The sequence below is a fragment of the Trichogramma pretiosum genome, unplaced genomic scaffold (assembly GCF_000599845.2).
Source record: "Trichogramma pretiosum strain Unisexual culture from Peru unplaced genomic scaffold, Tpre_2.0 scaffold52, whole genome shotgun sequence".
Classification (NCBI taxonomy): domain Eukaryota; kingdom Metazoa; phylum Arthropoda; class Insecta; order Hymenoptera; family Trichogrammatidae; genus Trichogramma; species Trichogramma pretiosum.
Genome location: NW_019641695.1, coordinates 673154 through 689849, shown reverse-complemented (window position 1 = coordinate 689849; position 16696 = coordinate 673154). Strand labels below are relative to the sequence as shown.

Sequence of the window (16696 nt, the reverse complement as noted above, 5' to 3'; positions counted from 1 at the left end):
ACGTTCACCACACATTCTATTACTTGCTATGGGATAATTCTAGATTCGTTTATGGAAAAATCGCTCGCCACTAGTTTAGAGTACTTTCAAGGCACTCACTACGGAAATATCCCTTGTTATTTCTCTCTACGAAACTTCGATAATTTCTGTTAAGCGATTTTGTTCCGCGCATTTGCTTGTGTGAGTGAATCTCTCAGGTGTGTATGAGACACGCCGAGCGGTCACCAGTCAGTCCGAACCGTCCTACGTAGCTATGCTGACAAGCGCTCCTTTCGTGTACTTTCACGTATTATTAAATCTATCCTATTCAATTCGATTTACTCGAGTACTCATTTCAATAATTTCCATTTCAATAACATTTTGAAAGAGGGAAAAAAGGTTTCGTATACATTTCAAGACGTATATTTTATGTGCTATGTTTTCAGTCCGGTAGAGTGGTTGGCTACTAGACGATTTGTACTTTTTATTTCGAATAATTTTTTGAAAAATAAGAAAAGCTTTTTTATCAAATTCATGAACTTATTTAAACGATTGCTGTTTTTGTAATCAAAAAGCGCCGCCGTGTATCCGTTATCGCGATCAAATCTGACGCGAAACGTTTCGTACCCAAGAGTAGCATCTCCGCCGACGAGACGAGCCGGTAGAATGATTAAATTGGAACGAATGTGAACGGTCTGCATTACCACCTCATGCAGTGACGCCCATCCGGTTCAATTCAACTAAGAATAACGTAATATTATTATTTTCTGAATCATTACACAGCCACACAAAAAAAAAATTTTCTAATCCACCGACCGGACCTAGTGGACTTTGTGTTTTTGGGGTCGCTGAATCCGAATCTGGCGTCGGTTTTTCAAGGTTGGCTCATTTAAGGGGTCATTTAAAGGTCAAATAATGGGAAAGTGGTAAAAAATCTAAAAAAATTCATACATGGGTTTTTGAGGATGCTGAATCCAAATCCGAGGTCGGATGACTTTCAGGAGGTCACCTTCAAGGTCATTTGGAGGTCAAACTATAATAATTCAGTAAAAATATCCGAAAAAAATCACACTTATGTTTTGAGGGTCGCTCAACCTGAATCAGAGGTCATTTTTGACTGTATCCGACCATGTAAAGGTCATTTGAAGGTTATTTTAAGGTCAGATCACGAAAACAGCTTAAAAAAATCTGAAAATACTCATTCATAGGTTTTTAAGGATGCTGTATTCAAATCTGAAGTCAGATGATCCTTACGACTTTGACTTCAAGGTTATTTGAATTTCATAATCCGAAAAAATCAGATTCCTATTTTGAGGGTTGCTGAATCTCAATCATTGTTCATATTGACTATACCTAGCCATTTTAAGGTCAATTGGTGGTCATTTAAAGGTCATGTCAAGGGTTACCAAGTGAATGCGATAAAATAACAGAAAAAGATTGTGTATAGTATTTGGAGCTGAGGAATTCTGATATTTTATTATCTAGATCAAGGTTTTTTGCATGATTTTTTACTTTCTTCTTTTGTAATGCACCTTTTTTCTTCAAACGATCGGCGTAAAGGTTGCTGTTTTCGTTTAGTTCCCCTATGTTGGCTCTTTCTCTTCTACATCTAGCAGAAATCAGCCATCATCGCAGCATCCCATCTACCTTGATATCACTGCTCCATATGTTTTATGTCTTGATGGAACCATTCTCCTTGCCCGTCGCTATAATCTCCAGTCTTCTGGGAGCTAATCTGCGTATAGGTATGCAGGGGATACAGTTTATAAGAAATATTACATTCCATTTTGTCGAAATGTTTTATCATCATTGATATTAAAATTTTTCTATGATCGCTTCTGTGATAACCTTGAAAATGTTTGAAGCTAACCCATGTACCATGGTCCATCTAATATTTCTTGTTACAATTTTTTATCGGATTTATGAGAAAAAATAGATTCTCAATATTTGCAGCATTCATCATGACATTTTGGGGAAATATAATGTAATATATTTTATAAACTGTATTCCCTGTATAGCTATACATATTAGTTCACAGAAAACTGTGGAGCTTTTGGCGACGAGCAAGGAAAATGGTTCCATCAAGACATAAAACATATGGAGCAGCAATATCAAGGTAGATAGGATTTGCGGTGATGGCTGGACGTTGAAGAGAGAGACAGTCAAAATAAGAGAGGCAAAAAACGCAAACGACAACCATTACGCTGATCGTTTGAAGAATAAAAGATGCGTTACGAAAACAAAAGACAAAAAACGCATGCCAAATTAAAAATATTTTCTGAATATTTTTCTTTCTTGTATTAATTTTTCATTGAAATGACCTCAAAGCTGACTTCATATCTGTCATCTGACTTCAGATTTGAATTCAGCATCCTTAAAAACCAATGAATGAGTATTTTCAGATTTTCCTAAGCTTTTTTCGTGATCTGACCATAAAATGACCTTCAAATTACCTTTACATGGTCGGATATAGTCAAAATGACCTCTGATTCAGATTGAGCAGGTAATTGAGAAGGTGATCTCCTGAAGGTCATCCGACCTCGGATTTGGATTCAGCATCCTCAAAAACCCATGTATGAATTTTTTCAGATTTTTTACCACTTTCCCATTATTTGACCTTAAAATGACCCCTAAAATGAGCCAACCTTGAAAAGCTGACCCCAGATTCGGATTCAGCGACCCCAAAAAATAGAGTCCACTAGGTCAGGTCGTTGGATTTGAAATTTTTTTTTTTGTGTGGCTGTGTAATCGATAGTACAGAATTTATTTGCTACAACCTATAATATGTATTTCATTAAACGTTTTTTATTGTGTTTGGCCCAGAGAAAGTTAACTACTCTTTTTCGAATTTGACATTGAAATATTCATGCCATCATTTTTCATTGCATTTTTCATTGTCTTAAACATACATTTTAATTACGAGAGTTAGATGTCATAATATTTTCAATTTATATGAAATTGTTCGTATCATACTTATTTTATAATTGCAGAGTCTTGCTGTTTACCACGTCGCCCACCTTTGGAAGTTACGATTTCACATGCTAAAGAGTTGGTTCATCTGATGTCAACTGTTGGGCTTGGATCATGTGGCTTTGCTTCAGTTAACAATATAATTGATTATTAAAAAAGTTCAAGAGCTATTTTATGATCTAGATTGAGATAGGTAAGCATTTAAAACTGTTCACTTTTTTATTGCATTTTACTTTGTTTTTTTTTTAATTTATGATTATTGAAAAAATATTGAGACCATCTGCGTAATTGATATTGTATTAAAATCCCCTGTTTTCAAATGTTACGATTCATTTTTTTCACGTGTCCCGAATCTTCTCATCTTCCTCTTTTATTATCATAGAATTCAACAAATTCTGCCTGATCCTTCTAAAATAGTCTCAGCAACTTTATTTTCTCACTGTCTTTCTCAATTCCAAATCTTGAACATTCTCTCACAATTTAATCTAACAATTTGCAAGTCAATGGACTTGCATGAGAGTCTTTGCTGATGAATTTTTTATTACGAATTTACCTAGTCCACATTTTCAGTTTCTATTTTCTTTTTTCCGGCTTAACATACAAACTAGTTTTTCTGATATTTCTTCATATAGTAGTTTTCTGATTCTTGCTCATATAGTATGTATGCTTTCTCGGCCTATTGTCATCTACGAATGCAGATAACAATCTAGACTAAGAATGGAATTTACTCTCTGCACATCCTCTATTTACAGGAAACTCTCAGTATTCGCGGTCAATTCATTCCAGAAAAGTGCCGCGAATACTGAAGCATTAATTTTTATGTAAAATGGGGGTTCCGTTTCAGAGTGTTTGAAAAATTCTAATTGTTGTGAAATTTTTTTGTCGAAAATGAAAAATAAAGTTAATTACAGCACGTTTTCTTGTATTCTAAAATGAAATGCTATACAATTATATAATATGATATATTTTTCATTAGCACAAACTTAATTTTTCTTAAAATAGTCATTTAAAGTGCTTCGTTTTGTGCGACGGGCCATATCGTTGAATAATTCTTGATTCGATTTGACAGCAATTTCACATTCGTGTTTAAAGCGGAGACTCGTCATGATAGGGTCAGATGTTATAGCTTCTTCAATCATGCCTTGAATTGTATTTATGATGTTTCAAACTGTTGCCAACTTCAAAGATGATTCTTCTACAGGCTTTTCATAATCATTAGTTTTATTAGCAAGTGAATCGTTCATAATTTCATGAATGTCTTCTACGGCTAAACCATTGGTAGGCTGCGTGATTTCACTTAGATCAGAGACTGTTAAGTCAAACTTTCCCCACCAATTTCTCTCCCTAATCGTAACGCACTGGTCGTAAGTTAATTCTTGCGTGTAAGGAATCACGACATCCGAGAGTAACTTTAACTAGAATTTATTGAGAGTCGATTCTAAGATTTCAATCCACGATTCTTCAACGTACCCAATGGACTGTAAGATATTGAAATCTTTCCAAAATTTCTTAACTCTGGACGTTGACTGAAGATCTTGAGATTCCTGATTGATAACGTTTAATATTTTTCCTTGACTCGTCTCAAATACACTGCCCGTCAATTAATTTTGCCATATTTAAGCGAAAATGAGTAAACTTCAAAGTCTTATAACTCAGTCAAAAAAAGTCGGATTGACATTTTGAACCCGTCATTCGAAAGGTATGTACTAGCACTTTGAAGATATATAAATTGTTATTAGGTTTATCTATTTATTTATCAATTTTTATTGACAATCAATTTGTCAAAAAAAATTTTCAAAGTTGATTTTTCGCCCAAACTGAAAAGTTTTTTTTTTAAACATCTATAACTTTTTAACTAAGAATTAAATCTCAAATGTGAGCCTGGATTCTAAAAAAGCATTAAATTTTACATAAAATTACGTATGTACGAAGTCATTTTAAGGCCCTAAACATGGAAAAAAATCACATCGATCGCGAACCAAAAATTCCTTCACTTTGAGCGTTGGTTAACATGCATAAAAAATCGGAAAAAAAATTTTTCTCAGAAACAAATCGTAACTATTGCTTCTTATTGTACACATAAAAACCAACCTTTTTTGTATATAAAATTTATTTCTACGACCCCTTGAACGCGGTATTCATGCGAACGAAAAATAGGGTCGTTTTTGCACTAAAGGGCTGTATATTTGTGAAAAAAAGATCATAGGAAAATTCAAAAAAAAGGATTTAAAGGTCTCGTTAAAACCTACAAATCCATCGGTTCAAAATGTTTCTACGACCCTTCTAACTAAAATGGCAAGAGAAATAGCGGAAGCAAAAAAAGCAATATTTTTTATTCGTTAATTGTTAATAAAAATTGATAAATAAACTTTATAAAAATTTATATAGCTTCAAAGTGCTAGTAAATACCTTTCAAATGGTGGGCTTAAAATGTCAATCCGACTTTTTTTGACCGAGCTACAAGACTTTGAAGTTTACTCATTTTTCACTTAGGTATGGCCAAAGTAATTGACGAGCAGTGTAGATCTGATCAGCTACGTAGCCTTTTTCCTCAATAAGATTTTTTAACTGTGTAGAAAATCGTGTAGCCGAAAAGCAAACGTTGTGCCAGGAAAATCTGGTTTTAAATCTCTCGATCCAACCTCGTCTAGCTACGAATGATTCAGTTGATGACCTTTCCGATTTATTTTTTAAAAAGTTGAATATTTTCAAGGCTTGATGTCTGATGGCACATGCAGATAATGGAACGTGTCTATGTATCATGTCTTGCATTCAAATAATCAACATATTGTTATGATCCGTAGATCATTCTTTAAAACTAAATGCCTCGTGTAATTATTAGCATATAAATTCATGCCGTTCAAAGATGACACACGTTGAAAGTAGTATATAAGATAGTACAGTACTACGTTCAGATAAGAACGTAGCGGTATGAAAGAAAACATGAATAGGCGAGCGCACCACAGTGTGTGTGCCTACACTCATAAGCGAGCGCATCAGTGTGTGTGCTTACACGAACAAGCGAGCGCACCGCAGTATGAGTGCTCACATGTATAGGCAAGAGCAACGATGTGTGAGTGAGTACACGTATAAGCAGTCGCAGCACTGTGTGAGAGGGCGCACGTATAAGCAGTCGCGGCACTATGTGAGTGAGCGCACAAATGAAGTACTGTATGGTATTGGTGTACAAAATTAAACGTATAATGGCACGTGTGGAAAAGTATGACTACAATGGAAAATGTTGAAGAGTATGATTATGTGTTAAAACAGCATGTACAAAAACAAGTACCAGACACAACAATTATGCATTATAATTCGGCGAATTACTGATATGCGCTTTCCTCTGCTTTTCAGTAAGCAAGGGGTGAAAGCATATTGAAAACATGTTGACGAAAAAGTATGAAAAACTGAGAGTATATAAAGAAGCTCCTGAGCTAAAGAAGGGGTCAGACGAATTGTAACTGTTAACAAGGGCGAAGCTCCGCTCGATCATAATTTTGCATCAAGTATTCGCAAGTGAATTGAAGTACGGTGAGAAATAATTCATCTAAATATCGGCTAGCTATTGAAGCTAGAGTGTCATAAAAAGTACTACCGGTCAGCAAGCCTTGGGCTTACCAATTCAGCGAAGGACAACCCTCAATTCTGCAACAGCAAGAGCGCCTTCAACTCTACAGTCACAGCTTACATACAACGAGATACCAACGCCGTAAAAGAACTTAGTGTCACCATAAGCAGTAAGCCATGACCTATTGTTAAACAAAGTCTTAAACCGTAATAAATCAAAAGGGGTGTATTTAAAAAGTAATGAATGTTATAATATTATTTTTAACACTGCATGCGCGAAACACGGGTTTTCTAACCTTAAAGCGTCAGAAAACCCTAGTTTCTCGCAAGCAGAGTTAAAAAATATCGTTTGCAACTAGTCCGCGAGGAAGTTGACTCACCCAGGAGTCTTTGCACCCTCGCTACGCTCGGGTGAAAACAACTCCTGGATGAGTCAACTGCTTCGCGCACTTGTTACAAAATATACTATTGTAAACCCCTCCCTATACACTACGCTGAGATAAGGAGACAACAGGAAGTTCATATAAATATTTAAAGGTAATTGGACCAGGAAAAGGTTTCATTACAATATCTTCCATTTTTTTAATATTTTCTATTGTTAAAAACATTTTTACGAATTTCATTACTGGAACATTTGAATAAAAATGTAACGCTATACCTGATCTTGTGATTTTACATAGTTTAGCATGGGAGCCCAACGTGGCTGCACTTTCTTGAATTTTGTCTTTGTTGCCACGGATTGATCGAATTGTAGACTCGTTGACTACAAATCTCCTTGCGACCCGGTGCAACTATCTCACCACTGTCTAAAAGTTCTAAAATTTTTAACTTTTGTGCCAGGTCCATGACTGTTTTATCTTGAGACTTTAACGACTATTTTCTTAACCCATTAAGTCCCAAGAGGACGTTTTTTCAATACTTCATTCGGCCACTGTATTTTTGGTGTAAATGGGGTCAAAAAAATATGCGAGTAACTAATTCTAATGTAAAATTTAATGCCCTTTCAGAATCTGATCTCAGATTTTTGAAAAAGTGATCAGGTCAAAAGTTACACTTGATTTTACCCAAAAAAACATGATTTTTAAAAAAAAATTTTTTTTATTTTTCGAATTTCCAAATGAAAACCATTAGAAATCTTAGGGGTATCGTGCAAATATCGCGTCCTCGATACCTAAACTAAAAGTTAGTGGGGTTTAGATTGAAGAAAATAAAGTTAAAAAATACACTTTTTTCTCAAGTCCTTCGTTTTTGAGTAAAAATTCTATAAGTTTTCATTTAATTTTGCTAGTTTCGACCGACATTTTTTGTGTTTAAACATTAATTTTTTCAATCGGTACCCCGCTAACTTTCAGTTTAGATATCGAGGACGCGATATTTGCACGAAACTCTTGAGATTTCAAATGGTTTTCATTTGGAAATTCGAAAAATAAAAAAAATTTTTTTTTAAAAATCATGTTTTTTTGGGTAAAATCAAGTGTAACTTTTGACCTGATCACTTTTTCAAAAATCTGAGATCAGATTCTGAAAGGGCACTAAATTTTACATTAGAATTAGTTACTCGCATATTTTTTTGACCCCATTTACACCAAAAATCCAGTGGCCGAATGAAGTGTTGAAAAAACGTCCTCTTGGGACTTAATGGGTTAAATAATAATTTATAACTAATTAAAATAAATATGTAAAAAGTATATACCTGTAAGTAATGAATCGAAAATTTAAGTCTATTACTCGTGATGTTTACACTCTCGCTTACAATTTAGTACTGACCTACTTTTCTGTCATGTGTAAATCCGTGAATTTGCGAATCAGGGCTGCAAATACAGAAACGTGGTATTAATTTTAAAATTGCGAAAGTGCAAAACCGCGAATACGGAATACTGCGAATACCGGGGTTTTCCTGTATTAGCTTTAATAGAAGAATTATAATTACTATAATTAATTCATCAATATTTAAGGTTTAGTAATGTCTATTTAAGAAAATCTTTCACAAAATTCTAGAGATCTCTAGGTTTATTTGGAGTTTCGTATACGAAAATGGAAAAGGTCGTACATGAATTTTCCCTTTAATAGCCAAACCCTTTTATTAATAAATCTTTTCATGAGGAAGCCCTTTGCTAATGTATTGGCAGCGTTTTTTTCTTCTTCGTGCTTACTTATCCTTCTCACAATTTATCCTGCCACCTCAAAATTTTCTGCTTAAAAAAAAATAAATATTTTTTGTTCGTTATATAAAGCCACACACTATTCCAACAGTTTTTTCTCAAATTTTTCAATTCATGTTGTTATTAGTTTTAAATAGTCGTATTCGTGTCAGTTACGAGATCACAGTAAATGAGCCTTCTATTAGGGTGGCAAGATATCAAGTCGATAATTAAAAATACTTTAAAATTATTAAAACAGTTCGAATTTTCTTATTTTGATGGTAAAACATGTTTATACTACACCCGATTGACCAAAAAAAGCTTCTACCCAAGCTCTGGACGCTTCGCTACTTTAATTCAACAGTGCTCAATTTACTAAAAGGAATTAAGCAATTTTGGCTACACAGAGCCCGTATTATGACATTGATAACGAATATTTACTTTCCGTTCAGCTCATACCGCCAATTCGTATTTAACCGTTCTGCTGTTCGGCGCTTGCTGTCATTTTCCATATTCGCTTTCGTTTACGAAGCTTAACGCACAACATCCAAGTCACACATGTATTATGCAGGCAGTCGACAATGTCAAGATGGCCGAGATACGTATGTCGTGGTACAACTCCACGCGTACACGTATATTAAGTTGCACGCTAGTACACATGCACGGGCCTCGATGCTCCGCACGAAGAACACGTGTAATGCACGAATCGAACAACGAACAAAATGGCCGGCGCCACGCGGCTCGCGACGGCTGGAAGAACGTTGCGAAACGGTGCCCGCGTGAGCTGAACACTATTGCTACGATAGCTGGCTACCTACGAGGTAGGGGAGAAGCGCCTAATACGGTGCGCGTTCATTTGGCTAGTTTGAGATATGTTATCCAACTAAAATTTATATACAGTGGAGGCCGTTTATAACGAGGTCGGATATAGCGAGATACCGGCTATAACGAGCAGATTTTGGACATTTGGTTGGTTCCAATGCATTAGGTATAGGAAATTGTATCTATATAACGAGATCGATATAACGAGAAGTCGGGTATAACGAGCAAAATTTAGGAAAAATTTTGGGAAAAATTGACGTTTATAACGAGAAATTGCGTGTTTACACTCGTAGCTAGATACTTGTACGCAAACTCAATAACACAGAATTATGTACACAAAGCTTACTTTAAGCAAGTTAATGATCAGTTTTACAGTTGCTTTCGTAAGGAAAACGTATTTCTGGTACTTTTTTTTACAATTTGAAAATGGGAGATTTTAATCCAAAAAAAAGGAAAACATTATCAGTAAACGATAAGTACTCTATCATTCAAGATTTGCAAAACGGAAAATCTCATACCGACGTTTGCATTGCGTGAGAGTATAATAAAATCTTTCGAAGAATGCCGCGGGTCCGTTAAAAAAAGACGTGTTTGTAAGAATCCAGATGTTGATGCAGCCCTTTATAAATGGTTTGTTATGAAAAGAAGTCAAAATGTGCCCATCAATGGACCAATTTTACAATCCCCTATATTATAATTATTATTTGTAACCTGATTATTATATTATTATTATTTGTAACAATGTAAAAAAATAATCAATGTATATAATAATCTCATCTTATTCGATGAATAAATGAAACTGGTAAATACCAAAAAAAATATTGTAATTACTGCTCATGTCGGTTATAACGAGGACCGGATATAACGAGAACTTTTCGATGGTCCCGTGAATCTCGTTATAACCGGCCTCCACTGTAGTAATATTCTATACATAACAATCATTTAATTTTTGCAAAAAAATTATTGAAAAACATCATTAACAATAAATGACAAGCAATACATAAAATGCAGCTGATTTCTTCTAATAATTACAAGTTTGAAACTTGAGCATATAGAGAATTTACAGCTCAAACGCGATTTATAGTATATATAGAGATGAAGTAGTGGTGCTCTACTTTAACATGATGCTTTATTTTCGATTATTCATCAATTGGTAATTGAGTAATTTGCAATATGAGAGAGCATTGTTTTTATCCTAAAGCGGCGCACCCTCGTGGCCAATTATGGCGCACGATTTAACGTCTTAATTTCATGTGCGCCACGAAAACGGACGACATCACTCTTGGAGGTTAAAGCCTATGCTGCCTATGCGCCATAATTGGCAAAAAGCGTGCCGATTGCGGCGCAGTTACAACTTTTTTATAATGCTTGTTTATGAAAAAATAAAAAAATTTCTTATAGAAAATAGGGTACATTTTCTAAGATTAAGGAATAAAGAATAAAATGTTAAACATCAAATTTCATGTTATCGAGCACATTTTTTGTTATTAATTAAAATTCGTTAGGCGCGCCATAATAGGCGGTTCTTCCCTACAGCTCGACGCGCGATTATGCACAACAATGCACGTCAGTAGACACACATGACCGAGACACACAATGGCGACCGTGGCATGGCTTACAAGAGTGAAGCGATACTACGTGACACGTTCGACTTACACACACACACACACACACAAACACACACACACACACACACACGATCGGCCTCCTTGGCTCAGTGGGTATAGTTCTTGCCTGCTGATACAAGGTACGCCTTAGGGCGTGGGTTCGATCCCCACCGGACGAATTTTCGAGGTTCGTTTTTTCGCCTGGTGTGGTCGAGCCTGTGCCTGAGGTGGAGCGGGTACCACTCAAAAAGAAGACCCGGGCTATGTCATCAGCCTCCGAAGCGGTAAAAAACCCCGATCACTGTGCAAGCTGGAAGCGATAGGACAACCACAAGTAGGAGCCCGAGGCGAGGACTCACAATGCTGGCAATAGATGGAGCACACCACTCCCATGATGAAGTTGGAAGCGAGAACTACACTCACAAGAGGGCGCCGGATGCGAGAGCCAAGGCTCTGGTGGAGCGCATGACGGCGCCTGAAGCGAGAACCACACTCACAAGACGACAACAGAAAAAGGAGGAGCACTCACAGGGTAGCGCCGGAAAGCGAGAACCACACTCACAAGATGTAGCCGACAGAGCAAAGCGGCGGACTTGCCTTTGGCTGCAGAAGCGAGAACCACACTCACAAGATGGCACTTGACAGCGAGTCCTAAGAAGAGAGGCCCAACTCAGGAGGAGATGCCAGCAATGTGTGACCACGCAGACGGCTCTGAAAAAGGGGATACGACAATCGACGATGGCAGCGTGCAGGATCGGGGGTTCACCAAGAAGATAAAGATGAGTCCCTGAACCCCTAATCGTCGCATATCACTATGCGACGGATGGGGGATGTATGGAAAACAACGACTAACAGGAGTAGCAGAAATGCTCAACCAACCCCGGCCTCACCGAAGCAATGCCTAACGGCGGACACCGGTGAGTGTCCGAATGGGGTGGAGTAGAAAAAAAAAAAAACAAAAAACACACACACACACACACACATACACAAACACACATACCAACAACCGGCCTACAGCGAGAAGTGCAATTGCCGGCAAACGTTGGAGACACGGCACTAAGAACTATTGTGTGATAATAACGCTGGATGTGAAGAATGCTTTCAACTCGGCTAGATGGTCGAAAATGCTGCAAGCGTTGATGAACCTGGGTGTCCGAGACTATGTGTTGAAGCTTATCAGTGGAAGAATACTATTGTATCATACAGATGAAGGCACGAGAAGGTACAAAGTGATTTCAGGTGTCCCTCAAGGATCCGTATTGGGACCAACTCTTTGGAATATCATGTACGATGGTATATTGAGAGTTCAGTTTCCCCAAGTTGTTAAAATTGTCGGTTATGCTGACCATATAGCAATCGTGGTAACGGCGAAGCACTTGGAAGATGTCACGCTGAAAGCGAACAGAGCAGAGCATTAGAATTGTTCGAGACTGGCTAAAAACAAATGGCCTACAGTTAGCCGACCACAAGAAAGAGGCAGTGCTTGTCACAAGTTGGAAGCAAACAGAGTGCATTGAACTGAACTCGGGGGACTGCACGATACTGTCAGCTCCTTCCCTGAGATATTTGGGCGTACAAATAGATTTTCGCTTAAGATTCAAGGAGCACCTGGCAAAAGTAGGCGAGAAAACGTCACGAGTAGCCGCAGCGCTCTCGCGCATCATGCCAAACGTTGGAGGACCTAGGCAGTCCCAAAAAAGGCTCTTGGCTGCAGTTATTGGATCTGTAATTTTATACGCGGCTCCCATCTGGCGTGGGGCGCTGAACGTCAAGGCCTTTTCTAGACATATCAGCTCGGTAACGCAGCGAATTTCCTTACAAGTTATTGCTGCCTTTCGCACGATTTCGAATGATGCAACATGCGTCCTCGCGGGTGTGCTACCCTTGGACCTTGAAGCGGACGAACGAGCAAGGCTTTATGAAATGGGAAAGAGAGAAGGCGTTCTCTTAGATAGAGATAGAATACTGGATCGAACGCGCTCTTTGGATGATTGGCAGAGACGATGGGCCGCGTCAAGCAAAGGAAGATGGATAGCAAAGCTAATCCTGGACCTAAGACCATGGGTTCAGCGGGAGCATGGGGATATGAGCTACTATCTCACTCAGCTGCTGTCGAGGCACGGATGCTTCAGGGCGTACTTGTGCCGTTTTGGGCATGACGACCTGGCGACTTGCCATACCTGTCCAAAAGAAGACGAAGATGCAGACTATGTACTATTCTGCTGCCCGAGGTTTGCGCGTGAGCGTGAATCTTTATAGAATGCAGCTGGGCGGCCGTTAACCTCTGAAACGGTTGTAGCGTACATGCTCAGCTCGCACGTATGCTGGGCAGCGGTAAGTTCATTTGCTTCTACAGTAATGAAGAAACTGAGGCTTGAAGAAAGAGCCAGGTTTGCTGGTAAAAGTGTATGACACTTGATGTGCTTAGTGTATTGCTTTAGGAGGCTCCCTGAAACCGAAGAAGAGCGAAGAGTATTACATGAAGCTAAAAGAAAGTTATGTCTTCCAGTTCTTTCTCGGACACCGGCTAAGGTAGAGAGGGGAGATTATTGCTGTTTTCTGACACAATAATGTGTGTAATGAATGGTTAGAAGGATACTCTGGACCCAAGGAAGATTAACGAACACATGGTATGTGCAAAAATGTATATGTCTCTCAGCGCTGACACCGAGATGATGTAGCGCTGAAAGATTATTGAGCTTGGGCTGATGCTGAGGAACGTAGGCCCTGAGGTTGACTCCTGCCCTTACCGCGGTTCCCGGGGGAACATGGGACTGGGTACTCAGGTGGCGGGTGACAATTATGGAACAATGAAAATCAAAGGATGAAAACTGCCCCTGAACCCCTTATCACCGCTTGGTGGATGGGGGATGTATCGACTAGGCAGATGAAGGCGCAAACGTAATGCTGTTATAGGAGTGCCTACCGAAGTAATGTCCAACGAAGGTTCCGGTGGGATGCCTGATTTCGCAGGAGCAGAGTTTACTCTGTCCACGTCCAACAAAACAAAAAAATACCACCAACCGTCCTCCTTGGCTCAGTGGGTATAGTTCTTGCCTGCTGATAAAAGGATGTAATGTGCCGTAGGGCGTGGGTTCGATTTCCACTGGACAAATATTTGAGGGTGTTTTTTCGCCTAGTGTGGTCGAGCCCGGGTTCGAAGGGGAGTGGGAACCACTCAAAAAGAAGACGCGGGCTAAGTCATCAGCCTTCGGAGCCGGTAAAAACCCCTGATCATTGGGCGAGCCGGAAGCGAAGAGTATAACCATAAGTAGAAGCCCGAGACGAGGACTCACAAGGCTGTCAATAGACGAGGAGCACAACACTCCTCTGATGAAGTCAGAAGCGAGAACCACACTCACAAGATGGCCCGGTGACAGTTTCCCGTCGCTTTTCTGTTAAGCTAGGTAAAACTTCTTCATCAGTTTCTTTCTCTCGGAAAAATTCTTGCAGCTGGTCAGGTCATTTCCGTCGCAGTATTTACATTTGCATCAGTACGAAATTAGTAATTTTTTGTGGGTCCGTGCTATTGTCACTTCATGTAATGAGGTAGTGCTTTCTCCGTGGCTTGAAAACGACGACCATATTTAGCAGGCGTGAACCGTTGTAGATTTCCTTATTATTTTTCGATATCTGCTGCTTAACAAAGAAAATTGGCAGTGGATAAATAGTGATATGCTGCTGAAAATTGCTGTGTGTCCTAGATCTTTTCTGATCATGAACAACTGTCCGCGCACTGCTAATTGTTCATAACATCGATTGTTGCGTAGCAGACCCTCGCGACACATACCCATGTTTCACGAAGTTATGCTTGTTGTCGTTTGAGTTTTTGACCAATTCGAACACGTATTTGCGAACCTGAGTCAGTATTATAGTTGGCATACAAAGCGTGCCGATTTAAAGCACAGCGGAAATTGCTAAAAAAAAGTAGTGCTAACTTAAAGTTATTCAAATATTTTACAATAGTGATCTTTTTTTCATAAAACGAGAATTTATATGTTGTATCATATGATAATTTATGTTACATTGTTATACTTCTTAAAATTTTTAATCATATGTATTATATTTTGTTTTCAGATTAATAAAAGGCATTATCAAGATTATCAAATTGATCAGTAACAATTCAATTTTTTTATTTTTTTTATTTCTTCAAGTCAGAGAATTGTTGTTATAGATCTTCCATAGGTCAGATTGTTGAGGATCTCTTACAAATAAATTAAAAATTTTCTTTTATTACAATATTTTTTTTCGAGTATAAATAAATGAAGTATAATAACTACAATCACGTAGTCTTTCATTTTTTTTACTCGTATTTGTTCTATTTTATTAAAATTATAGGATGCAGTATTAAAATAGCTATCATAATATCAACTCCTAATGTGATTGAGAGGATCTCAAAATATTTACGTCCTTTTTTTTTCTAACTGATATGATGTCATGTCTTGGTTAACTCAATAACTATCTGTGCATTAAGGGCTTATATATACACCTTAAATTCAAAATTTTTTTTATTCAATTTTTGAATAGGATTTTTTCTCCCCTTTCCATTGCATTTTTCGTAATTCAAAAATGTTGATTGTGCACTGAGTACAGCAGTTTCCGTGAGCCTTTTTCCTATACTTTACGTGTTAAGTTTTTTCTTCTTTTGCGTTTTCTGGTGAGTAGCGTTTTTGGTCACCTGTCGTAATATTCAGAGGGTACCGATTGAGCTTTCTACACCAGGATCGCGTGCTCTCCTTGAGAACATGAATGATTACTGCCACTACCACGGGTGAGACGACCGAACTCTCAGATTACTATGCATGAACAGTTAAACACACATTTTATTTCATTTTTCGTTTTTGCCGAAAGGACCCTGTAGGTATAGGAAAAAGGCTCACGGAAATAGCTGTATCTCAGTGCAAAATCAAAATTTTGGAATTTCGAAAAATGCAATGGAAAGGGAAGAAAAAATCCTATTCAAAAATTGAATAAAAAAAATTTTGAATTTATGGTGTATATAAGCCCTTAAACCTTAACAACCACAGTTGAATAATTTGATATCGTTAATCAATATAGCACAACACTTGTTTAGATGGTACTCAACATATTGGCCTTAAACGTAACCTTACGTCGGCTACTGTAAACATGCGTGTAGATTTACCCTTTACAAAGAATTATTACTCTATATTAATTATTACTCTTTATTATTACTTTAACACACACCGTCCACTCGCACAGCAAGTTCACTATTATTTACCCATACTGCATTTCGTCACTAGAACACATTGGAAAACCCGTCTTACATCCTCATGATATTAATTATTTTCAGCCTAGAGTTTCCCTTTAATAACTCGGGACCCTGACCGATTAAAAATGTTGAGATGTAGTTCAGAAAAATTGAGTATTCAAGGATACTTCTAATAGATGTCATTCAAAGATATATTTTCATACGGTATACAAAGATACCTTTTTTGAGTATTGTCGCGAGGGCACCAGTGACGCGCCGGTATGGTGCTTTATGCCATGCGCGACGAGGTAATGAGCTTCGCTCAATTATTAACGCAAGCTATACGCATATCTAAGCTACCTGTCGTAGAAATCCAAGAGCAAGCATTAATCGATGGTACC

At 37.8% G+C, this 16696-nt stretch overlaps 1 protein-coding gene across 4 annotated transcripts in view; it reads left to right on the top strand.

Annotated features, from left to right (window-relative positions):
* The window catches only part of LOC106650722 (ran-binding protein 10), a 69326-nt gene extending 53958 nt beyond the window's left edge, over window positions 1–15368 (top strand). For all 4 annotated transcript variants that reach the window (XM_014368900.2, XM_014368901.2, XM_014368899.2 and 1 more), the window contains exons 8-9: window positions 2970–3142; window positions 15164–15368. In XM_014368900.2, coding sequence (XP_014224386.1) covers window positions 2970–3103 — 134 coding nt within the window. In that variant the 3' untranslated portion in view covers window positions 3104–3142; window positions 15164–15368. The remainder of the gene's footprint in view (window positions 1–2969; window positions 3143–15163) is intronic.
* Window positions 15369–16696: the final 1328 nt, after the last annotated feature.